The sequence below is a fragment of the Mauremys mutica genome, chromosome 19 (assembly GCF_020497125.1).
Source record: "Mauremys mutica isolate MM-2020 ecotype Southern chromosome 19, ASM2049712v1, whole genome shotgun sequence".
Classification (NCBI taxonomy): domain Eukaryota; kingdom Metazoa; phylum Chordata; order Testudines; family Geoemydidae; genus Mauremys; species Mauremys mutica.
In genome coordinates, this window is record NC_059090.1 from 20,658,499 (window position 1) to 20,684,901 (window position 26,403).

The 26,403-nt window shown below is 38.1% G+C and overlaps 1 protein-coding gene across 9 annotated transcripts in view; it reads left to right on the forward strand.

Moving 5' to 3' along the window:
* Positions 1-26,403, forward strand: part of BCAS3 (BCAS3 microtubule associated cell migration factor) — a 482,555-nt gene that overhangs the window by 153,861 nt on the left and 302,291 nt on the right. For all 9 annotated transcript variants that reach the window (XM_044993805.1, XM_044993810.1, XM_044993811.1 and 6 more), the window contains exons 15-16: positions 1,921-2,185; positions 22,386-22,536. In XM_044993805.1, the coding sequence (XP_044849740.1) occupies positions 1,921-2,185; positions 22,386-22,536 (416 nt within the window). The remainder of the gene's footprint in view (positions 1-1,920; positions 2,186-22,385; positions 22,537-26,403) is intronic.

Consider the following 26,403-nt stretch of genomic DNA (forward strand, 5'->3'; position numbering starts at 1 on the left):
GATTTGAAATATAGCCTTCTTCTGTAATTGAGAATGCTATTTTATATAATCACACATCCTTGTGTGTGATTCTGACATCTGGAAACTGCCTTCTTTTATCATCCTGTGGTTATGGTGTTTCTCTTCTTTTGGCTCTTGTTCTTTTGTATTGGGCCTCTAATCCATTTTGAACAGTCTGTAAAGATGAAACTCTTTTTAGACAAACTAGGAGCTTTAAGTGCTCATGGAATGACTATAGACCAGTAATACTAGATTCACTGAAAGTGCAAAACCTGTCAGATTTCTAGGATCCTATTTAACTAGATCATTAGCAGATCATTTGGCTGTGTCACCATAATTGAAAAGAGCAGGTGTGTAGTGGTATTTTTTGGTTTATCTATGTAAAGTTGATGAAACATTTTGTATAGTGACAGTCTGTCAGCCAAATATCTTGTCACACGTCACAATACTTAAATCCTTTTTTTATCTCAAAGGTTTCAGGGCTCAACTGCAAACTTACACTTTGAATACTTGCTGCTTTTGTCTGGAATATTTGGATTGCATTTCTGGAATATTTGTCAAGATTTTATCAGTGTTTATTCCAATTTGAGTACCTAGTGTATTGTAAAACTGGCTTCTCTGAAAGCTTGAAGAATTTTATTTAGCTTATGCTGTTTAATAGTAAAATGAAAGCTAATCCTTCACCTATATGTTTGTGTGCCATGTTAAATCCAATTCGTGTACATACCTCTTTTTATCCAGTTTTATTTTTTTAAACATTTTTACGCAAATTGTTTTAGGACTTTTCTATGGTAAATTAAACTAAATTTCTTGTTTTCATAAGCGGTCTGGCAATATGGTGTTGGACCACAAAGTGTGTTCCTTTTTATGAAGCATTCCTATAAAGGAGCAAGAATTTGCTTTCTATCACGGTGTTATGTAAAGCCTACTTAGAAGAGAATTACATTCTGTTGAGTTTTATTTCTTAGATCTATATAAAAGGTAACTACATCAGAGAGTGTTTTTAACTAATGTATGTTTTACTTGTGTCAGATCTAGAGATGATATTTAAGGAGAAGCTAAAACAAAGACCCATGCTTCTCAAATAGTTCACATTGTGAGAGTACTCCTGTGCATAAATGATATTTGCGCTAATCTGGTTCAGGGGGCCTGATTGTCATAGGTGCTTAGCACCTACTGCTTCCATTGACTTCAACTGAGGTTGTGGGTGCTAGTGCACCATGTTTCTCAAATTGAGCATTAAAAAAATAAACAAAAACTTGCAACAGCTTTTCAAATTTTTGACCATAGTGTTTAGGTGACTAGTCAAAACTCATGCATTTTGAGTCAGAGCCAAGAAGTCAACTCCTGACACTCCTAGTCTTTTTTTCTAACCTCTAAACCACATCAAAATATTTGGCATGAATGTACAATTTTGATGATGATGACTTTCTTCTTATTTGTCATGTTTCCTGAGAATTAAAATGAGCAAGCAAATAATGGGTGCCTTGCCTGCTGTCAAATGTGCAGTTACAATGCCTTCCTGAATGTTTTCTTTTGGGGGACCAAATTCAGTTAAAAAATTACATCAGGCTCCCATGGCTTTGTGTGGGATTTTGCACTGCAATTTGTTTTGTTGAGCTGGACCCTTAGAAGAAAAGTTTCAGGACACTTTTGACAAATACTCAAAAAACTACTGAGGTCTCTTCCAACCCTAATCTTCTTCAAGGTGTGGGATTGTGTTAAACGGTATTAAAGCAAAGATCGTTGGTTGCTGTTCACTAGAAATATAAAATCAAACTATTGACTTAAAAAAGCCAGAGTTTAAGTTAAATGTTTTCTGTTCAGACTTGTCTCTTCAATTATAACATGATACCCAACTTGTTTCAGAAAGGCTGTGAAATGACACCTACATATCTATGTAACTTTGCATTTTTCCAGGTACAAGATATCTCCTTCAGCCATGACTGTCGTTGGGTGGTGGTCAGCACTCTTCGTGGCACTTCCCACGTCTTCCCCATCAATCCTTATGGTGGTCAACCCTGTGTCCGCACTCACATGTCGCCCAGGGTGGTAAACCGCATGAGCCGTTTCCAGAAGAGTGCGGGGTTGGAGGAGATTGAGCAGGAGCTGACATCTAAACAAGGAGGCCGCTGCAGCCCTGTCCCAGGCCTGTCGAGCAGCCCATCTGGCTCACCGCTTCATGGTAAATCTCATTTTTCTTCTATGTTGTCTGGCACACCTATTCTGTTGAGTCACTACGTTGCTTTTATAGTATCCCATGTTAAATTGTCGGCAGTATCTGAAAAAAGAAAATATTGATTTCACTGTGGATTCCAGTAACACTGGATTCAAATAATCTGTATTTCCCCATACAGACGATGCTATTAAAAATGCCACTGTGCCTTGTATTAAACTGCTGCAAATACAGTACCTGAAATCTATATTAAAGTATAAATTTACAGGGTACCTAGATATTAAGGGGATAGGTCCCCTATAAATACTCAAGACAGAGTTTATTACTTAGAACCTACTTAAATAAACTATGGAGAAATCGACATTTTAATAGTCTCCATTGTAAATTAAAAGGTTTAGGGACTTTAATGTTTCAGATTTTGTTTCACAGCTATCACAAAGTCACTAATCTGGTCTACATTTAAATGCAGTTATCTAAAAATCTCATTGCTCATCAGACTGGATGGTCATGGAGCACATCTGGACATCCAGAAGATAAATATGTATTGTTTGTGGGGAAAACATGAAAACCTGGTGCAATGAACGTGACAGGACAGTGTTGTGGTGCTTTTTTTTCCCCCTTAGTTTTTTTTTTCTTTTAACAGTGTGGTTGATAAATTTACAAAAAAGAAAAAGCCTTCAAGAATTGCCTTTCCACATCCACTCTGATGCTGTGTTGCTCTTGGGAGCCATGAACCGGGAACGATATAGAAACCATATAGAAAGCAGAGTCCACCCCCAGGGAAATCAAAACTTTTGGGGTGTAATTATAATAGTATCCACAGCCTAGTTACCCTCCGTTTCTTCCTTTCTGCCCTAGGCAGGGAGCTTTGGAACCATCTGTTCATTTCTGCCCTTCTCTTTGATGGTGTAATTTGTTGGCTTGCTGATTGTTGTTTGGATTTAGAATGATTGCTGTTGATTCATGCTGGTCCCTTGTAAATAGTGAGGGTCACAGATTATTTTAATTTAACCAACCCAATATCAGTCTAATTTTAAAAACTAGGGCCTGTTTGGGGCTCCTGTAGCTCCCCTCCCCTAATAGGAATAAGTCCCCTCTGCTGATGTGTAAGAGGAAACCTAGGTCTCTCTTACGGTGTCAGCAAGAGGTTAGAAAGGCTAGGGGATCCCTTCAGCCAGTCTGAGGGTGTTAAAAGGGCCGGACAGATCATGAACACTAGTGGAAGGGTACAGTACAGGCACTTGTGAAATCCTCACCCTTCCTGTCTGCATGGTTGCTCTCAGTGCCATTAGGATAGTCTTTGTGGGATTCTTGACACACAGAGACCTTTTTGGTGCCTGTTGTTTTTAGGGGAATGAGCGCTCCTTCACAGTCTAAAAGTTCCGTTTTTTCCTTTTTGGGGCTTCTCCAATGTGGCGAGATTTATTGATTAAATACCTTGCCGCTATGAATAGCATTTCCTTTATTGCTATTACAGGAGCACCTATCATGATCCTGATGTCCTGGGATAGTCCAGAAGTGGCCAGAAATATCTGTGCCTTCTTATTCCTCCTAGATATATTTATACATACACAGTTATAGCCATTCCTCTCATTACCACACAGCAGTTCAGTGTGACATGCTTGAAGCAGACACCAGATTGCTGTAAATAATTATTGTAACACATCCAGTCATTTTTAACAATTGACATCGTATAGAGAACAGGAAGGAACTCTCAACTTCTGTACCTTTCATCCATCCGAGTCTGTTTTTTGTCAAGAGAAATTACAGTAAGTTGCGTCTTTACCGGTTTGAAGTTTTAAATAGATTTAGCATTTGATATTCAAAATGAAACTAAGAGGTTTCATTTGGCTTTGATTAGTATGCCCAGAGACTTCTGTAATGGGCAGATTTTCTGAACTGGAGAAAAAGCTAACACATTCACACCACAGCGTGGTGGTATTTCCAAAGAAACAGAGGCCAGGTGTTTCAAAAGTGACTTGTGAGTTTCGGTGCTTCTATTTGTGGGTGTTTGTTTCAAGACATCTTTAGTAGGGCCTGATTTTCAGGGTTTATGTGTTTTGAAAATCAGGCGCTGTTCAGGCATCTTCAGTTGGGTGCTCAAAATTGAGGCACTCAGGAAACACTACTTGCTTCTGAAGATCTTGGCCAAGATGTTTAAGTAAATATATCCGTCAGTCTCTTAACAGTTCTTAGAAGCCTCAAATTATGGATTCACTGAAATTATGCACAAACCCTCATATACCTAATTTGAAAATGTTTTATGAAAATTATAAACAGTTGTATTGAATAATTACTTTAAAAAATGAAAGGAGTCCCTTAACTTAGATAAGTGCTGAGTTGGTGAGATGTGTTCCAGAAATGTGGAAGAGAAGCCTTTATCATAACAACAGTCTGGGTGTCACTGTAGTCAAAGTTATGGCAAGGCGAGTCAGTTGGCAAAAGATAAGCAACTTGTACTGCCACATGGAGGTCCCAGTGCAGCCTTTCATTCCTGAAGCTCAGGTTGGGATGGGGAAAGTTGGGAAACAGGGATTGGAAGAAGGAGGGCGAATGAGGAATTGGGGCTAGTATGCCATTAGCCCCTTTTCGTAGTTTGAGGAAAGAGGTATGACAATCTGGAGAGAATTGGCCCTGTCAACACTGGTTCTCCACTTGTGAGGTAACTCCTTTCCCTTCATGTGTCAGTATAATAATGCCTGCAGCTGTCATTTTCACTCCATGCATCTGAAGAAGTGGGTTTTTTACCCACAAAAGCTTATGCCCAAATAAATCTGTTAGTCTTTAAGGTGCCACCGGACTCCTTGTTTTTTATCTGGAGAGAGACTCTCTTGACTAAGTGTGTACTTTACTTTGGGGTCTGTCTAAGGAAGGAAGGAACCAGGGATACTGTTCGATGCTGAAAGGTTGATGGTTTGCTGTACTGAATTGGAATAGTGTGTGTCACTAGCGAGATGTGGGTAGGCATGTGGAAAGAACACTGCAGCCTTTTACAAGAAATTAAAAGCCTTTAAAAATTCTTATGCTTCTCTTGCTTCTCCACCTGCCACCCTCCATGTCACCAGCTGCTTATGTCCACCTAATGCAATTAGCATGGGAGTATATAGTAACTGTGCAGTGTTAGGATGCAGTGTTTTTCTTTTTTTTAAAGTGAGATGGCTTGGTGACTGCTTAAATTTCTGGGCCTTACCTTGTTCTGCGTCAAAATTAGATACAAAATTTCAGACCAGAAGCAAATGTACATACTTTTTTTTTAAATCAAGTCCTAGAATTAAGATAAAATCAGTTTAGTTCTAAATAGGGTGACCAGATATCCCAATTTTATAGGGACGGTCCCTATTTTGGGAGCTTTTTCTTACATAGGCACCTATTACCTCCCACCCCCTGTCTCGATTTTTCACACTTGCTATCTGGTCATCCTAGTTCTAAATTATAGGAATTGGGAAACCATTGTGTTATTTTAGATGTTTTTGTTGTGCCTATTTACAGTTCGAAAAGTACTTAGGTGTGGAACTAAAGGATACAGATGGTTGATCTATATTATGTGCCTTTTAAAGACTTTTATCATATACTTGAAAAACATAATTAACTGAAATTCACAATGACTTTCATTGCAAGGATTTGGTGCACATGTGTGGCAGCTGGATTAACAGAAACCTGTGATGACTATTTTAATCCACGAACTAAGAAGGATTTAGAATTGTAACAGCTCCTTGGTATAATGTACTGTTAAATAGACAGATATTATACACTGTTTTCATTTGAAGGAGTTAGTGTTGTCTTGTGGTGCATGTGAGGTCTAGTGGTTAGAGCAGAAGAATGGCCTTTGGGTTCTATACCTAGCTCTACCAGTAACTTGCTGTGTGACCCTGAGAAAGTTACTTAGCTGTATGTAAATTTCCCCCATCTGTAAAATGAGAATAATAATCTGTTTTAAGGGTGTAGGGTTTAATTAATGTTTGTAAATTGCTTTGAGCTCCTCTGCTGAAAGATGCTCTTTAAGTTAAAAATATCATATTTAATTTAATTCTGTGCTTCTGCAAAAGATGCAGTATGGGAAGTAAGTATGTAATTCAGAGTTAGTTAAAAATCACAGTAAATTATAAATTAGAACTCTCTTTTTATTTTGTATTAGTCATATACTGGGTGAAGAACTTGTATATGTTGAGCATTTAGCATAGCTGCTTATGTACAGATGTCACAGTAAGTGTTGTTTTACTTATTGTTGATGAAATGAAAGGTGGACAAACAGATTTTAGTACAGAATGCTATCCTTGTCAGTTGGCTTTTCTTGACTGTGCAATCTTGACATCATGATTTTAATGAAGGATCACACGCAATTTAGAAATATTTGAGTAAGCTTTAAGATGTAGAAACTTGCATGGCACTTCAGTAAATTTGTAGACCATTGCTGTTAATCCTTCTGTTAATACTTCTTTCATATTAAAATGATATTGATATAATCCTACCCCGGAAGAATGGATTTTAGTGACCAAAAAGCCTGCATATTACCTTTTGATTGGACTAACAAAAGAATTATATTCCATTCACATTAACTTGAGCTTGCTTTTTATGGCTATAAATATTTTCTGAGCACAATCCTGGTAATTTTTTTCCAGCTCTCTTTTGTACTACTAGTGTCAAAATAAAAAAAAAAAGGCAACCCAACTTGCCTTATGTATAGTCGAGAAACAATCTATTTACAGTTTATTCAGGGCGATCTACAAATTGTTTACCCACACAATGTAAACCTTTGTTAGGGTGGGATTCATCTCTAAATGAATCATGTTTTGGCTTTAATCTTGTTTGTCTGTGCTCCTTTTTAGCAGAATGAAGTAAAGGAAACTGTTTACTAAGAGTTGATAAAGAGATATTTCCTTTGCACCTTTTATAGCCAACACAGATTTTGTTTAGGTTATTTTATCTGCTAATCCACCCATGGTGTATTTTTGTCATTCAGTTGGGTTGCCAGAGAGTGTTGTCAGTGATACCAGAGTTAAGTTAGTGTCCTTTTATGGGCTTTTACTATTATAGGACTATTGTGACATCAGTGGACTGAAAGAGCAGAATTGGGACTTGCATGGCTGTTTCCCATGTGTGACGTGGGAATGATAACACTCACCTGTCTCACAGGCACACTGTGTGGGTTACCTCGTTAAATAGTTAAGGGCAAATTCTGCCCTTGATTACACATGTGCAGCTCCTGTTAGCTCCAGTGGCAGCTGTGTGTACATGCCGCAGGGTAGCATTTAGCCCTAAAGTGTTAATGCTTCACTTTGAAAATGGAAAGCCTTATGGAGCTGCTCAATGTTTTTATCATCCAGGGTAAAAATTACAATATAGTATATACTTTATTTTTTTCACCCCACTGACACTAAGTTAAAGGTCTTGTTTAACTTACTCATGGCTTTTGGCTTTTGTTGATCAGCGATTTTCCTGAGTGAGACCACATCACAAACGTAAACATAAATTAACCACACATTTGAACCTTATACTGTGCAGTTCCACCTACTTAGAAAAATCAATAATAATATGATGATTCTTGAGCTGGTTTTCTCTGTATCATTTAATTGTGTATTGAAGTTTTTCATTTGGATTTTGTAGTTTTTGCCAAAAAATCAATCATACACAGATTGGTTCTGTTTTAAATTTTACGCCTCAGCTGAAATACAGTACATAAATTTAGAATTGAGGAAAACAAGTCTTATACATACATGGATTTGACTGTTTAGGAACATTCTACATTGTACAGAATAATCCATTTTCCACTGTAAAGTCTTTTTTATTTGTATTTATTTTTTAAGACAGTAGGTCTTCTCACACATGCTTGTCTGTTCTTTCATTTGTAGTGGTTGCTGTATCATTAAAGGCAAAATCCAACAGTCTGATAAACATACGCATCTCAGATGCTTTAAATATTTCCATGTCACTTTTCACTATTTCCCAGAGTGAAACTCCTTTTTAATAGAAGAATTCTTATGGGAAAGCAGAGTTGAAAGGAGTGACATCATCAAGCCTTCCTGAAAAACAGATTGGTTTCCTTTAAGTAACACTCACTTGAGAAACCACCTATTTAGAGAGAGGCAGACAAAAATAGTTTGAAAGAAAATTAGCTGTAGAATAACTTAAAGCACTGGAGGGCAGTTCCCTTCGAAGTTTAACTTAATCGCCAGAACTATAAACATGAATCAAAAGCAGCCTATTTGAAATGTCTCTTGTAGGCTTTTATTTTGCCTTCTTGTAAATTAAATTATAGCCTTTATCGGGACAGATAGTTTTTGTAAATTCACAGATACACTAAAGAACACCATAGTGTGGGCCTGACTCTTTACCTATTTGAAATTCCTATTCATTTGATGAATGCAAACAAGTCACTTTAGATCTGTATTGTAATAAAATATTTTCCTCTTTAAATATGAGTTCAGATCATTTATTTTCTAAATTTGTCTATGAATCCTAATTTGTTTCATCTTCACACAACCATTCTTTACATTGGGTGGCAAAAGAAAGGCCTTCTCCTTTGAACTGAAATGGTTAATCGGACACCCTCTAGAGGGCGATGTTTTCTCAACTTTATCAGTGCAATGAATCCAGCTTCTCAGTGTATTCTGTTGATTTAGGTTGATGTTGTATGAATGCCATAGGAATATTCTGATTTATCATCTCCATTACCTTGCCTGTCTATGAGTTGGAAACTTAGTTACATCCATTTGTTGATGTCTGAAAAGTTTTAACAGAAATTATTTTACATGTGCCTTAGGAAGAATTTGCATCAGATTATAGTTCATTGTTTTATGTTGGCAAATACTCCAGGTGAACTACTTTTTAAAATAATATGCTTTTGGTTATCTTATATCTTTAGTACTATGCATGCCAAATGTCAGAAAAGCAGACCTTCTTTCTTTTTGCTATTAATGCAAAGGGGATTTATGTTGCAGTTGATGAGTGTTACCCAAGTAAATCCATTGTGTACGAGTTGGAGAATGGACTACTTAAAATGTATCATGATTCGGTTCTTTACAAGTCTTCCTGTTCTGAGTGTGTTTGTAGAGGTAGGAAGATTTCTCTCCCCCCGCTCCGCCCCCACCATATTCTGGCAGTCTTGGATCACCTTGTAGTAATTACCACACTGACAGCTGGTGTAGGCCATTACGTTCTGGAAAACTCCAGGTGTTACGCTGGATCTCTTGGCCAGGAACTTTGTATAGAAAGTACACAATACCCATCAGTTACAGTATGACAGTGGATTACAAATTTAGAGTAGATGAGAGAATAGACTAGGAGATATGTGAACGGTTGTTAACTGTGAACACAAATTTGGGTAGTGGGCAACAGCTTTACTGGTTGTAAATAAGCTGTATTATAATAACGGATGAAGAATCAGTGAAGTGGATAAGGTTGGTAGTATCTACTGGGTCATTGCTGCAATGGACGCAAAAGCTCCATTACAGAAGCTAGAGAAAGTGGAGGATTGACAAGAGACCAAATTTTAGCACAGCAGAAGGTCAGGTAGGGATGTAGGCTGAGAAAATTATATCATGGGGGAGCATGATCATGAGGTGTTTTAGAGGGGGGCTTTTGTAGTGGGTATGGATGTGGATGGGGGAACAAGTGTAGGTTTCAGAAAATGGGCAAATGTCTCATTTTCATGTACATGTGAAAAAGGCATGTGGTAGCATTCTGAACAGACTGGAGTTCGGATGAGAACTACTTCAGGAGGGAATTGTCGTTACTGAGGCAGGAAGTGACAAAGGGATGACTGAGCGATTTAGCAGAGTAAGTGTCAAGGCAGTGGGTGATGCAAACTATGTTTTGGACATTTTAATAGGTGGACTTGCAGAGGCACAGCAGAGCGAGATGTCAGTGACAGCACTGAAAGGTGGGAGGAAGGCTAGAGTTTAGAATGGCACTACCGTTATGAGGGTCCCATGGAAGTTTTCTTGCAAACGTGGATGGTCTCGGTCTTGGTGACGTTAAAATAAAGAACATTTCTATAGGGTCAGGTGTTGGTTTGTCAGAGGCAGGCGGATAGGGAGTTGAGTAAAAGAGTAAAATGGAGTTCTACTCTGAAGTGACCCAGTAAATGGCACTGTGAGGTTCTTTGTTTATTATTTCCATTTTCCCCCTCAATTATTTCCTATCAGATGTGCACACTTCACAAATAAAAATATGTTTTTCTTATGAACTGAGCTGTGAAAATCAAGTTTGATTGTTTTCTTCTTGTACATCACCAGTAAGAAGCTTATCCTGCTGATTAAGCCCTCAGCGACACCCATTATCATCTGATTGTCTCTGATGGGGTTGCACATTTCTTACTGATTGAAAGTTGGTGAACTATTATATCTGTGATGTAGAAGAAGTAATAGAAGTCACAGCTTTATAGGCTCTGCAGGAGTAAAAAGTAGTGAAAATCTGTTGTTGTTACTGTGGACAGTTGAGGTGACTACACAAAGGGCGAGAGCTGTTGCATAATGACTGATTACTTTTTTGTGTAGCTGCTTTTCAGAGCAGAACTGCATTTTAAAAGAGAGAGTTGTGTGTCATCAGAATAAAAGCAATCGCCAAGTTTAAACTGGGAAATAATGTGCTTGGGTGAAAAGGAGTAGCCAGTGAAGGGCAGAGTACGGTGGCATAAGGGGCTTTTAGAGCAGTAGGTTAGTGTCAGAAGCACAGTTTACCACCAGAAGTAAAGAAACAGGGATAAGAGTGAAACTAGCTGAGAAGAAGAGCAGGACACCATGTTCTCAAGGATAATGTGGTTGATAATCTCAAATATTGCTTGGAAGTCAAGGAAGATGAGTAGTTTGAGAGAGCTATGATCAGTACAATAATGAGTTAATTAACCACCTTCAGAAGGGTGTTTTCATTGCCGAGAAAGATGTAAAAACCTAGCTGGCATGAGGCACTGATGCAGCAGATGCTCAGGAGATGAGAAGGCTGTTGCCATAATTTTGTAGAGAATGGGGTAAGTTGGGTGTGAAAGGATATGAGGTACAGGTACCATTGCTGAAGGTGGTGTTTTGATAGCTGAGGTTTTGATGAGGTAGGGTGAGAGATTCTTGTTATATAGCTGTTTGTTGATGATGGCAGGTAGAGTGGGTGAGTTGTGGTGAGAAGGGAATAGGTGGTATGAGGTTCAGGAGATACCCTTCTCTGTTGGAACCCAGAGGAGGGCACTGTTGCAAACACTTCCTGCTTTCCCAGTGATGTATTCCTCAGGGAAACAGCAGCTACCACTGTTGCAGGGGCATGAAATATATACCCCTTCAGCCTACAGGGCTGCAGCAAACCCTGTGTGTTTGTTTATAATCAGTGATTGATTATGCAGTAAATGAGTGCTGATCTTGTTGTCGTGAATATTTTATTCTTAAGTATTTAAATCAACTATGCCTTTTTTGAAGCCTAAAAATGCAAACATTTTAGGGAAAGAACTGAAGTGTTAAGACTGGAAATAAAATATATTTGTGTCTTTTAAAAGGTTTATCTTCACTCTTCTTAAATGTGCTGATTTGGCTTATTCTATTTGCTTACTCTTTGCGGGCTGTTAAAATCAGTTGCTTTTTTCCCATCTGAAGGAAATGCATCTTTGACACTTCTCATGACCTGAGTCATGATGCTGTCACAGAGCCAGAAAACATCCTTAGCAGTCATGGGTAAAAAAGCAGAGCTGATGAGGGGGTGGGGGGGAGGGGGAGGAGAGAGAGCGATTCCTATGTTTTCCCCCCCCCCGCCCCCCGGTTTTAATATTCTGTGGGTTTTAGACAAGTCACTTTTGTTATAATTTTCCATGGATGATATTCTCAGGTTCTCATATGCAATGGTGATCAGAGCACATTTTTTTATAACTTAGAAGAAATAAAGCGTATGCAACCTGGGTCAGATATCTGCCTAGAACTACTTTAAACATAATAATGTTTGTGCTAATTGCTGCAGACATAGCAGGGGCTGGGGGGGAACATGGACATTAGTACAAGGAAAAAGTGGCAAAAAAGCGGCCAGAACTTTATTAACATACGTAAATTGGCTTGGCAGAATTTGATTTTTTAAAAAATAATTTTGACAGATAATATCAATGCTTATTTTAACGCATATTTTAAATTTGATAAATGTCAATTTTCACATTTGCAGGAAAATTATGGGGAGAGTGTAAGACAGTCATTATTTAATGACAGTAGACTTGGAGATTCAAAAAGCTAAATCTTTATAACCATTAAACACAAATTATATAAATAATAATAATATGGAGATATACTTATCTCATAGAATTGGAAGGGACCCTGAAAAGTCATAGAGTCCAGCTCCCTGCCTTCACTAGCAGGACCAAGTACTGATTTTGCCGCAGATCCCTAAGTGGCCCCCTCAAGGATTGAACTCACAACCCTGGGTTTAGCACAGGCCAATGCTCAAACCACTGAGCTATCCCCCCAAATCAAATGTCAAAGTATACAAAGTAAATATCCTGAAGTCAAACTTTAAGCAGCATTTTTCTTACAATGACTACCTGTAAATTTTGATTGTTATTGATGGAGATATTTTTTGTCAGTTTGTGCGTGCATGGTGAAATTGACGGTTACTGATATTTACCAGTAAAAATCGAATCCTTCCATGTCTGTATATAACTAATCCTTAATATTAGGTATCTGCAAGCTGAAAATTGGGGTGAGCATGCTTTTATCTCTTCTCCCTGTACTCCACCCAATAAGTTTGTTCTCAACTGCACACAGACAGGTCATCCAAGAGGCTACCAGGCCAATCACTTGCACATTCTAATGCAAAAGTGTCCCATGTCTCATGCTGAGGGACTTCGTTCTCCCACAGCCAAAACTCCAGTAGTTCCTAGTGATCAGTTTATTATATTCCATGGGGCGGGGAAGCCCCTTGCCTTCCAACGGCACCAGGACTAAGAGCCCTCATTGTCTAAATTTTCCTATGTCATCCAAACTTCTTGCAAGGATCCACCAATACAAAGAGGCCTTTAAATTTACACACAGAAGGGAAAAATGGAAGAGAAGCAGCAACAGCATATGTCTGTCTCCCCAAGCCCTGCACCACTGATCCTGAGATACACTGCTATAAAACATCTACAAATGGACAAGAAAACTCCATAAACTCAGTGATTATGAATAACCAAGCCTGGAATCCATGACTCTGAGCAGAATTGTAGGCATGAATCCTGATATAGACAGGATGGCAAGCAGCTGGTGCAGGCTTTTACTGGAGATGATTCAGCCAATGGCAGGCCATTTTAGCTGATTTCCCTGGCAATCACCAATTGGGGTGAACCAGCTGAAGTGTCAGTGTTACAGTCTGCTCCTGCCTCTGCAGGGAGCTATGAAGTCCACAGCTGGCAATCAGAGGGAGGGGGTTTTGTTTTTGTTTTTTCACTTCAGTGCAAGTTTTGCCCTAAGGATTGTAGGTTTGGACCAACAATATTTTCAGTTAAATGGACCCTGAAAGATTATTATGTAGTAAGATTTTGGTCCTGTTTCTTGATCTACTTTTAGATCTGTTTACAAAGCCGATGCAAGCTTTTATTCATATCCCCCCTCTTCCCAAACCAAAAGCTTCAGTGCTTTTTGTTTTTAATCCATGCAGCTTTTACAAGCAACCTTGTCCTGTGTTCCGGGTGCAAGGGGGAGAGAGGGGGAAATTGTCACAGGAACAGATCTTAGTTTCAAGTTTCCAATGGGATATTTTATAAGAAGTTAGCTAAGATCAGGGATGTTTCCCTGACAGGAGGTCTCACAACTGTTAACATGGGACTCCACGTATATGCACAAGAGTACCAGGGCTACTTCACACACAATTGCCTGTGTCTGCGCATGTGCCTCCAAAGATTTCACTTCCATCCAAAAAAAAAAAAAAGCATGTGCATAAGTCGGAGTATTGGCCACCTGTATATCACCAGCAGTTTGAGCACAGCTTGTACAGTTCCCGTGTGGTGGGTTCTAATCCCCAGCAGAGCTAGAGTTTTAAATGCTTCACCCTTAGGATAGATCTGCACTGCAGTTAAAACCCCCTGCCTGGCTCACAGGCTCACTGTTTAATTTCAGTGTAGACGGTCAGGCTGGAGCCTGGGCTCTAAGATCCTGCGAGGTGGGAGAGTCCCGGCTGCCTGCAGACCAACCTGTCTGTGCCACACTTAAATAGCCCCTACCCCAATCCCGAGTCATCTGCCACGAGCCAGTTGCAGGTGTCTAATTGCAGTGTAGACATCTCCTTAGAGGAAGGTGAAGTGAATGGTGTAAATTCCTCTGTCCCTACCCTCAAGGACTAGAAAGAATTTGAGGGTTTCAGTGAGAGTAATTGAGGCAGTCAGTCGTTTCCTGAAAGTGGAGATAGTGTAGGGAGGGAAGAAGTGGAGGCCTCAGATGGAGAGTGTGTGGATGTGGTGGGGAAGTGCGCCAATGGGTGTGGTGTAAAATCCTAGAAAGATTGGAGGGGTGATATCCAGGGCCTGAGGTGATATCCAGGGTAACTGAGGGTAGAGGAGTTTCTTTCCCCTGTGACGGGAGACACTTGGACTGGTGCATGTGCCTCTCAGGGGAATGTTACGAGCACACAGGCTTGCCTGTTGGCATCAGATGCTCCATCCTTTCATACATGGACAAGGAAAGGGCTGCTTTCCCAGTACATTCATGTGAATAGATGCAGCCATTTTATAAAAGATGAGCAAAAAAGTGGTTTTAAACATTATGAAGACAAAAGGCCAAATTCTGCTCTCATCAGTATAAACATAACTGACCTCGTAACTGACCTTACTCTGGATTTACATCAGTGTAAATTGGAGAAAGTTTGACCTTGAGTGCCTAATCTGTATATAGCCACTGTAGCTAATAAAAGTGCTACTAGAAATATTCAGACTTAGACTGGTAAATGGATCTTGTTCCTAGCAGTTCGCTGCTTGAAGCAGTTGCTGTGCAATGTTAAGAAGTAGTGGTTATTTTAATTAAGAGCTATAAAGTTTCCTGTTGTTGCACACCCAGTTCCCAGGAGAAAAAAGTAACATTTTTGGGCAGATTTAAATATGTTACATCTTGTTGGCAGTAATTAGTGTTGTTCTTTTTTAATTAATTAAAAATATTGACTGATCTGTTACACCCTCCCAAACGACTTCTGTGAGCCAGCATTGCTTCCGCAGAGTTCTCTATTTGGGTCACAAGGCAGTGTTTCTCACCAGGGCGCTGTTGTTTCCTCTTCCGACTCTAGTAGATTACAGATTATACTGGAACACGTCTGGGGAAAGGTCAGAAATGAGGGTGAAAGTCCTGGAACTGTAGCTGGGAAGCTTTTCATTCTCATCTATGAGACTTCTCCTACTGAGTAAAAACCAAAACAAAATAAACCGCCACATGCATGATTTTTTTAACAGCATCCTCTTTTATATTTAGAAAGGATTGTATTTGTCTTGCGTTAAATAATTAGTGAGTATTTGGTTGAGGAATCTCTTACAATAGGCAGCAAATGAAGGCTAAGCATGCTTCATTTTCTCATTGCTCAGACTGCCAGTGATTGTGTAGATTCAAGTTATTGTGTGTTTTACTTACACTCAGTAAGTTGCAGGATATTGATATTTGATGTTAACTTTGTTAAAATATTTGTTGCAGTTTGAATTTTAGTTTATTAAGTACAGTAGGAGATTAAAAGCAGACCAAGTGCTTCGGAATTGAAATGATATAATTGTGTTACTTATTAATTTTATTGGAATTATACAAGGAAGAATAAGAACACAAGGAAATACAGGATAATTTAAAAAAAACGTACATCGTTTTACTATGTAGCTAATAGAAGTTCAGTTCTACTCATTTTTTTCTGGAAACAACACAGAACAATTGAATGCTTATTATTCCCAATCTACTAATATAAAACCTTACATAGGGCTAAAACCTGCTTGCCTTACTTATGTGTAAAGTGAAATTTCACAGTGCACACCATCATCCCACAACAGCTGACATTAGCCAGTGCAAGAATACCATATCCAGCTGAAACTGTGGGGGAAATTTAGTAGGTAGAATTATATAATCTGACCTTGAATTTACCCAAACTCTGGTGTTCACACCCCTTCCTGTATTAGAAAGTGCACCTGTGATTTTAGAGCTTGATAGTGAGGTACTGGGTACCCCCTTCCCCAGTTGATGGAAGTTGGTGATCAACTTTGTAGGTTTGTCCCTTAAGTAACCTGGACTTAATTTTTTTTGTCTGTTCTAAAAGGTGACATCTTCAATAGGAAGGGGCCCCTCAGTATCCCACCCGACTGCCGACCAAGCCCAAATCTATATTGAGTTCATTGTCAAGTGATCAAGCAGTGAATCAGCTCAGTATGCTGCTTGTTTTTGTAATGTATTACAAACTAACGATTCTCGCATGTTTTGATCAAAATGCAGTTTTCTGTCAGGTCTGGAAAAATTCAGTTCTAAAACCAAGTAGAAATGTGCAACTCGCTCTGTCATTTAAATCTTACAGATTAACTCCCTACAGTACGTTATTCTGGTTTGTACTTTTTAAAGTAAAATAAAAAAATTGTAAGTTAAAAGTTTGTCTGTAGCAGTCATCAACCTTATGTCCAGTTTTCAGAAGTACCTTGGTGCCTGGTGGTTTGCCACTTTCATATATTCTGAGTCACTGCATTCAGCAGCTAAGAACACCGACCCTTCATAACTTGAATCTTTTTTTTTTTTAAGGGGTGGGCAAAGGTAAAACTGAAACGACATTAGCCTTGCAATGGCATTACCTGGGAGTTGCGGCTGATGTCTTTTCCACAAATGTCCAACTTTGTCAAAAACCAGTAAATCTTGTGAAGTTTATTTTCCTTATAGCATCTGTGTTTTATAATGGTGCTTTTAATTTGTTTTTACTTTGTCTTTTGGGATTTCTTTTGTCCGGCGCTTTCAGGCCTCCCTTTTTTCAGTGGAAGTGAGTATGTTAATGATGACTGGTTTGGGAATATACCCCTGCAAAGTTGACATGACAGCCTGTTCGCTCTGTGTAATAACAAAGCCCATTGTTATTTTCTCTCTTCACTTTTATCTTCAACTTAATCCATTACCCCTGTGAGTATTTGTGGTATAAAATGCCTGGGAAAAAACATGGCTCAGAACACTGAATGGGTCATAGAAGGTTTTCTTATCCCAGACTTTATGCCAATTGGTACCCAAGATAGAACTAATTAATTATTTTTCCCATGCCTCTGTAGACAGACTTTATCCAATGAAATATTGTCCTTTTTAATAAATGTCTGCTGTTAGAATACCTTTTAAAAAGGCAAGAACATCCCATGATTTCCTCCTAATTTCATGGTTTATTCACTGTCTCTGTGTAAACATTCATAGATAAGATTCAGCAGCAGCTTCAACTAAAACAAGAGAACCAATTTCAATAATGGTAATCCAAAAAGCAGAATTTGGATTCGGGGCAGAAAACACTCAAGAAGTTTGGGATTTGGGTTTAGCTCAGATCAGGAGTTTGGATGCTTATCCAAACTTTCTCTTCCTCTTGAATCTGTAAAATTTGGCTGGGAATTTTTGTGAGAACTGCCTTTCAGGTGGTGTTCTGGCCCTTGACTGGAACCTGGGAGTGCCGAGATACAGGGAAGTGGCACGATGTACATAAAAAACCACCTTAAATTAAAGTGCCCACAGCAGATGGTAAAAACAGCCCCTCCTTGCACAGCCCTTAAGCCTGACAGAAGAAAAACCTCTCCAGTGACATCCCATAGACAGATAAATACTTAACCAAAAAGATGTGCCTTGCTCTGTACTCTGAAGGTCAGTAAACTCAGACACTGGCAGATCACCAAGGAAGAGAGATCCACAGCTAGGGACGCTCTAGTGAAAATGTTCTGCCTCCAGTCCTTACGAGGGCACGTCTGTCATGAAGGTGCCAGGAGTTTTGGTTTTTTTTAAGTTCCCTCTGAATGGATTGCTATAGAAGGTATTCTTGGAAAAGTCAATCAGGCAGTCCCCTGCCTGGTTTATGTGCAATTGTCAGTATGAAAACGAGCTTCTGAAGTTAGCATGTCATTTCAAGCTAAATTTTTAACGTTTAGGGAAGCTGTTGGAACTGTATTCCTACTTTTTGTTACTTATCAATAGGTATATTTGAAGTGTTGATTTATCCTATACACATACTGCAAAATAATTTGACTGTGCTATGCTGAAGGATTCTTCACTATACAAATTTTTTTTGATATTTCTGGAGCACTTAAACTTTGTCGCTGTGTCCTTTGACAGTGAATCAACAACTGCTTGAGCTGTGGAAAAAATGTGGATGCTTGACTGCATTCTTTGTGCTCTTTTGGCCTGATCCTACTGTCTTGTGCGCAAAACTCCCATTTACTGCAATGGGAGTTGCATGCTTCTAAGGGCTAGAGGATGGGGGATAATTTTTTACTGGGTTTTTGGGCAGATACAATAGCATCCACAAAGTTTAAAAAAACCCTGACCTGTTAAATGTAATCTGTGGAACACCACTTCATTCCAGTAGTGGATGTACAATATAGCTCTTGCTGAATGCATGATAAAGAAATCCTAGTCACAGAGTGCATTTACTGTATCCCCACGGCTATGCAATTAAGAAGTCAAGGTTGTATCTTTATGATGGGACTGAGGCAACATTGTCCAGACAATAGAGATACCACTTTATAGAACATTTCCATACTAAAAGTATCTAAATATAATTCAAATGAAAGCTATTATTATTACTCTTTCTAAATAAAGTAGCATTTTTCCTAACCTGATTCATCTGCACTAAGTAGAGCTTATTTAAAAGTCAAATTATCAAGCAAAATGCTCACTCCTAAGCAACTAAAATTTCTCTCTTAACCCTTTTGTACCATTCTGATTTTTAATTTCTGATTTGCACCATGGCTGGTGAATGTATTTTCAAAATTATGCAACTAAATTTTGCTTAAAATAAAGTGTAGATTGATAGGTATTTGGTGGCAGATTAGATGTTTAAAATATTTGCATCTGTTATGTTTGGATCTTTTACTCTCGACTTCATTTCTGCTGTGAAACATTGAGTGTTTTGATGACTGGGTTGGTTAATTTTTAATTTAAATTTGTATCTTTTCAGTCAGTAAAGCTTTATTTTTAAAACTAAAATATCTGAACTCAGAAGATATTTCTGCCCTAGAAATTATGAACAAGTTAAAGTCCTGCTTCTTACCCACAGCTAGTTACTTCGTAACACACCTCTTTCATCTCTAAAGGATAGTGATTTTTGCACAGTCTGCAGGCAATGCTTGTGAAGAATTAGTTAAACTTTGATTCTGTTCATATATTTATTTTTAATGCAATTTTCAGCTGAAAGCAAGGCATACTTTTTGTTCTGTGTAGAGTATCTGCAGTAGGTTAAATGAGAGCACCTTAACTCTAGCACAGTTTTAAATGATAACACCAGTGATGTTTTAAAGTGAAAGTGTTTTCATTAAATATCACAAATGGCAAAGTGCTTTGTTAGAAACAACAGAAATGAATGCATATAGAATTGGTTTTCCAAGATGGTTTAAAGAGTCAGAAGTCACAATCTTGAAAACAAACCTCATATAGTCAAGTATCATGTCTTTGTTAATTCTGACTGGAAGTAATGTCTTAATTCCTGCAAAGTGACCGCAATATGATTTAGTCAGGAATTAAAGTAGGATTTACAGCAACGATTCTTTGTACAGTCCTTCTAAAAAAAAAAAAGTAAATAAATAAAAGCTGCTTTAATGCATTCCCAGAACACAAGCAAACAAGCTGAAAGGAATATTCTATTTTATTCTAATTTATCACCTCTTAAGCATCTTTATTTCCCTTTATATATTTTTGTTCTTTCCTTTTTGTTCTTGTCTTCCTTTGGTTGTCATTAAAGACACCAGAAAAATGCTTACTGTAAAACAGTAAAGTATTGTATAATGTATCAAACAACTCAGAAAAATGTTGCTACTCCTTAGATCCTTCACCCTATAAAATACAAATGTTACAGTGACTAATTGGTGTGCATGTGTGTGTATTGGTATTTTTAAGATTCCTGAAAGAGGATCTAATTCTCCAAACTGCTGAGTGTCCTCAACTGCCCCACAGGATCCCTCAACTTTAATGGGAGTTGAGGGAGCTCTGCATCTTTCAGCGTGGATCTAATTTATGATTACTCACTTTTCCTGCACTCAAAAATCCTATTGAATTCAGTGGCAGCTTTGCATTTGGAAGGCTAATTAATTGCTGCACGGTACTGAGATTTGAGTGCATTGAGTAATTACGGATTCCTTGTACGTACTGTATACAAATTACTGTTGCAACAGGCAGATGGGGTTCAGGACTTGATCAGTGCAGCATTACAATTACTCATCGTATTCCTAACAGAAAAAAGAAAGCAAGGTATAGATATTTGGCATCACTTTTTGAGGTATCACTGGTTTCTGTGTTGAATGTTGCTGCTTATTTTGAATACAGAGTGAGGAACACATATTTTAAAAGGGGCTTGATGACATAATAGTAACTAATTACACAAAAATGCAGAAAACTATTTTATACTCTTTGCACATGAACCGAGAATGAATCTTCAAGGAAACTAATCAAAGATTTTTTTTGAGAAAAGAATTGAAGCCTCAGGCTTAATTTAAACATGAGGGTTTTTTTCCTTTCTTTCTTTCTTGTTATTCCCCACCCCCCACCCCCAAGTTAGTTCAGGAAAATCTCTATAGTTCTAAATGAAGTCTGTACTCAGAGACTATTCAATAGGCTGGTTATTCATTAAAGCCCGGCCATTTTTCTTAAAATGTATTGAATAATGCGCAGACCGGATCCCTAGCACAAAATACACTTTGTAATTTCATCATTTTTTTGTTTGTGTGCTTTCCTAAAACACAGAGTTCTACATACTTGGTAGAAAAACAAACACAAAACCCCAAGCTAACGGTTATACGGTATTAAAAGGAGGGTAAAGGAAGCATTGAGTGTCTTTAGGAAGATGAGACATTCATTAAGATTTTTCCGCCTTCCTTTTCCTATCTTCAATCCATCTGAAGTACCATTATAGCTTTTCAGCCTGCTTCCTGTGAGAAACTCTTTTCTTTGCTGTTATTCTTCCTTGAAAAAAGGTGGCTGCACTTCAGTCAGGATTGTATGGATTTGGCCTGGGATTTGTATAATATCTATGTAGAATGCATCAGTTGTTTAGGAACTTAATTCCCAATATGGCTTCCTTTTGATTAAGGACAAAGCCAGCATTTCACAGCATTATAGGAACACAGAAAAACAAGTTAATGATCTAAACCTTTTAATTCACAGTTGCTTGTCTATTTAAAGAACTTTTGATTCTATTATAAACAGACTGGCCCCTTTTTGTTTCATTTCTTTCTTTCTTTCTTTGGTTTCTTTACATTTCTTTCCCTCTTGGCCATGAAATTTGTAGCTAGTTTCCTTTTCTAACTGAAGACTGAAAGGTTGTGATTGCAGAATGATACAGAAAGTAGGAGAGCGTATCTAAACTAAGCATATGTCCAAAACAGACCTTCTGTCTTAGTAATTTGAAACAAGTTTAGTTTAGTGTGTGTGTGTGGGGGGGGGGGATTCTTTCCCTTTTCTAAATGCTATATTTTGACTATTTTATTTCTCTTGTTTTGAAGGAAGTGAAGTTTTTCTTTTTACAATAAACTCTTGATTTTTCTCTTATTTTAGTTTAACTTTCCTTCATTTTATTCTTTATATGTCAGTAGCATGTATTTTTCTATCCTTTCTTCAGTGCTGCAGATTGCTATTATAGGATACTATACTTTCACTCATGGAGGCAGCAAAACTGTTCTTTTTCAGAATTTCTCAGTGTAAAGCACAGTATGCGGTACTGCAGGACAAAAATTCCTTTCTAGAGTATTTACCTTTTCCATAGACAATTTGGATTCAAAATCTGCTTCTCCAATTGGACTTTGAAATTCCTTGATATGTGAAACTTGCTCAATAGAACAGCAGCACCATGGCTGACTTTATTACTATAGGCTACAATTTCTTCATCTCCTTAGATATGAAAAATATTTTTATTGCTGTTGTATCTGCTTCTGTTTATTTTTCTATAGTTTTAAGATGAATTCTTTAGAGATTTTTTGTTTTTCTTCATCAATAGAAGTCTATTATTGTATATTTAAAACTGTTAATTTTATGTGGTTATCAGAAATGATAAATGGGGAAAAATTTCCAGTAATAATTTTTTAAATTATTTCCCTCTCTTCAAGGTAAACTGAATAACCAAGATACTTACAATAATTTCACTAATAATAATCCTGGGAACCCACGACTCTTGCCACTTCCAAGTTTGACTGTGGTGGTACCTCTTGCACAAATCAAACAGCCAATGACCTTAGGGACCATCACCAAACGCACAGGGTAAGTGTACCTGCATGCCATTTCTTATTAACACTGTTTGTGGTCGTTCGACAAAATACTCATAGAACTAATTCATGCGGTTAGTGATGCTTTTCTGATTTATGCTTTGTGTTTCCAGTGTACATATAATTCCGTGGCACAAAACTTAGGTAGAAAGTAAGAATAACAATGACAAGTATTAAAAATACATAAAACAGATCTGTCTAAGAATTCAGAAGCATAAATGTTTGTTTGTTTGGATAGATGGATCATTTTCTTGCAACCACTCCATGGACATATTCTACATTGACATGAGTAGACATTATGCATAAGGAACAAGTATAAAATATGTTTTGGTCTATGTTGAATCATATACGGTGAGCTCTTGAATAGTTTCCACCTTAAAGAAAACTTGTTTTAAATATGTTTTTGATTTTAAATTCTTCAACCATAGTGGTAGTTGTCTGTTACATATGGAAAGGCAGCAAACCAGGGGTGACTATAGATACATATATAGAAAAATCCTATACACATAAATATATGTTTCTAATGTTTTCCTGACAGTATAATTCTGTCTATGTGTACTCTATTGATTTGAGTAATTTTTTTTATAAAACACATCTCATTGGAACCCTAAAAATCCTCTTCATTTTCACCATTTTTACACATCCCATGCACTTAGGATGAAGTTAAGGAGGACTAGACAGATTTCCTTCTGATTTCATCGATCAGTCACAGGGGTTACTCATGGGTGCTTACAAAGGAACTGTCTTTTTTCCCCTGTGTTTGTACAGCACCTAGCACAGTGGAAAACTGGTCCATGATTAGGGCTCCTCGGCATTATGGTAATTAAAATGATATTAAGGCTCCCTGTACAGTGGACTATCTCCACAGCACTCCTCACCCCAATCGCTTAACTTAGTACAGTAGGCTAAGACTTGGGTTTGAAGCACATGCATGTCTGCTGCCACATGTTGAAGTTCTCCTTTCCATAGCTCTTAAAGGGCCTGTGGAATTTTTCAAAGATGTGTTTGGTCCCATGTCCTTGATCAAAATTTCCCTTTCCACTTACTGTTCTGCAGGATGCTATTCGCTTGTTGATTTTTCGCCATCCATCCAAGAGTCAGCTACGTTTTAGTAGCTCTATATGTACGGTGTATAAAGCACTTTAGGATCTTCTGGTATGAAAATCACTACTAAATAAATGTATATTATTATTATTATTTTATTTATTATTAAATAGGACATTAACCAACCATATAATGCACACTTAGCAAAGAGGCACAAAGTAAGTTCAGGTTTCACAGATTTGAAAATTTTGGGGTAGTTGCTCCTGAAATTGACCAGCTGACCGTTGATATTTTGTGTACTTAAATAGCCATCTGTCTCTGGAAACTTCCAGTTTCTGCAGTTCATGAATAAACTCTCAAAGATACATTTTTTTCCCCCTCCTTCCTGGAGAAGCTCAAATCCTGAAGGTTCAACAGTTAGAGCTTTATTTTAAAAGTTTGACTCAGTCATTCCCTTATTGACTGAGACTTTTATGTGTATGAGAAACATTCTTATGTGGATACACTAGCACAACTCCCTTCTATTTCATGGAGTTTGGGGGGTGGCAAGTAAGTACCATCTTGCCACCCTTACTTAGTTCCCTGCTCAAAGCCACATTACCAGATTTCACATGGGGATAGGTAACTTTCACCTTAGTGCCCTTCAGTGGGAATTTTACTTGAGTAAGCATAGAGTAAGGATTTCAGGATTGTGCCCTTTATTCTGGTTAATTACTCATTCTCTGATGTGATGTCTGGGATATTTTATAAAATGTATTTGTTATTATAGTTTACATAGCTCTACAGGTATGCCTGGCAAGGTCCTAAAGGTCATATAATCTAACCACCCAGTTTTGCTCCCACTGATGTGAATGGGAGTTTTGTCAGGCCTTACTGCCGAGTTACGAGCAAAAGCTGAACACCTGTGATACTCCTTGACTTTGGTGAGAATTGGAAGTTCTCACACCTCTGATGATTTGCCTCTGAACTGTGCAGAGAATTGTAGACAGAATGTGTGGAACAACAGAGAAGCCAGGGACAAGGGAAAACTGTAGTTTATTTCTTCCGTCCATATGTTGCAGGTGTTGGGTTTTTTTGCAATATAATCACACATGCGGGAGGAAAATGGAGCATGGAGATGAATGCTGGAAAGAAAGTGAGCAAGGAAGAGGAGAGGGAGGGAGACTGATGACCAGCAGGAGGGAAGGCATGGCGTGTGCATCAAAAGAGGAACAAGTCACAAATGGGAGAAGGAGACAGATGAGTTGAGCAAAAGGACTGGGAGGAGCACAACAGAGGGAGGAGGAGGATCTGAGAATGTAGGTTTTGGCACAGACACAGACTCTTGGAGATGAGCACAGGGAGCTCGAACCACAGTGATAGGCCCTGTAGGAACTGAGAGCGAGGGAGATGGTTGAAGGAGACAAGAAGCCAGTGGAGACGTGAGGAGGGGAATAACATGATTGGAGTGACAGAAGGGGAAGACGGTAAAAGTCAGCTTTGTGGTTGTAGTCAGCCCCACTTCTTTGGTTTTCAGCAGTAATTTTTGCTGCATTTTCTGAGGCCATTTATGAAAAAAAAATTGATGTTGATGCCATTGAAATTTTGTACAAGTAATGCAGAAATAACTGAAATCTTGCATTTTATTTCTACATATCATTTCGTACCTATCTTAAGTGTGTAGTTCATGCTCAGCTTTTTCCACATGTAAATTTCCTATTCACAAACATTGCCTTGTTCTATTATTTTGTGTAATTTTTAAAATGAATTGAGCATAAAATATTCAATGAGGCTTACGTAAGAGAAAAAATGGTCCTGGAAAGGACCCCAGCTGTGTAAGTACAATTTTCATGAATGGGCTGATAATATTCAGCAAATCCCATGTAAATGTGTAATACTAAGCTTATGGCTGCCTTCTTTTGTTCTGTGTCCAAAATATTTGATGAACGTACACAAAATTAACATGAAAAGCTGTATTGACAAAGCAGAGATTTAAGAAGAATGCCTACGATCCAAGAAGCCTGGCATGCCTAAAATGGCCAAATTGAGACAGCAGCCTTAACTTAAACCTCCAGGGGGCAAAGCGTGTGTTTGACATATTTAACATCTGCCCTCATATTTCTAGAAACACATAGCAATGTAAGTCTGTACGGTGTAATATTTAGACAGGACAGGGACCATCTGCCTAGCTCTAAGAAGTGTAGGAGGCATGTATTACTACAAATGGCAAAAGACAGATGTATTTACACCTACGTGGTCAGCACCTTGAAGCACTGCTTCAAGGAAACAAGGCACTCTTTGGAAACAGCTGCTTAACCTTGTGATTGTGCAGTGATCAGAGAAGGAGGAAGTGCTTGAAATCAGTTGGATTTTACAACTACTATACAATAGTCATCAAAATTGGTTCTTTCTGTTGCTTTTAAAAATCAGATTTTAAATCTATTATGGTACAATTCCAGAAAGAAAAAGCAAGACTAAAACAATGACAGATAACTCCTAGTTTTAGATTTGTCTGCTTTATTAGTTATTAGCATCTGAAAAGCCCCTCTTTCATTAGAACACTTAAGCAGCATTTATAACTGGATTCATCAAGCAAATCGTGGTTGGTTTTGTTCTAGTTTTTCCTAGGACAACAAAATATTTTTTTCATACACAAAGATTAATCAATGCCCTTAATGTTATCGATCTCAAATCAACATGTTCTTTTCTTGGCAACCAGAGAGGAGTAAACTTTCAGAATGAGTCCATAGTTAGCCCCATGGGAATGAAATACAAGAATCAGGAGTTGCGTCATCACAGTGTTTATCACTGGAGCTTTTTTTGTCAAGTAAACCTGCAA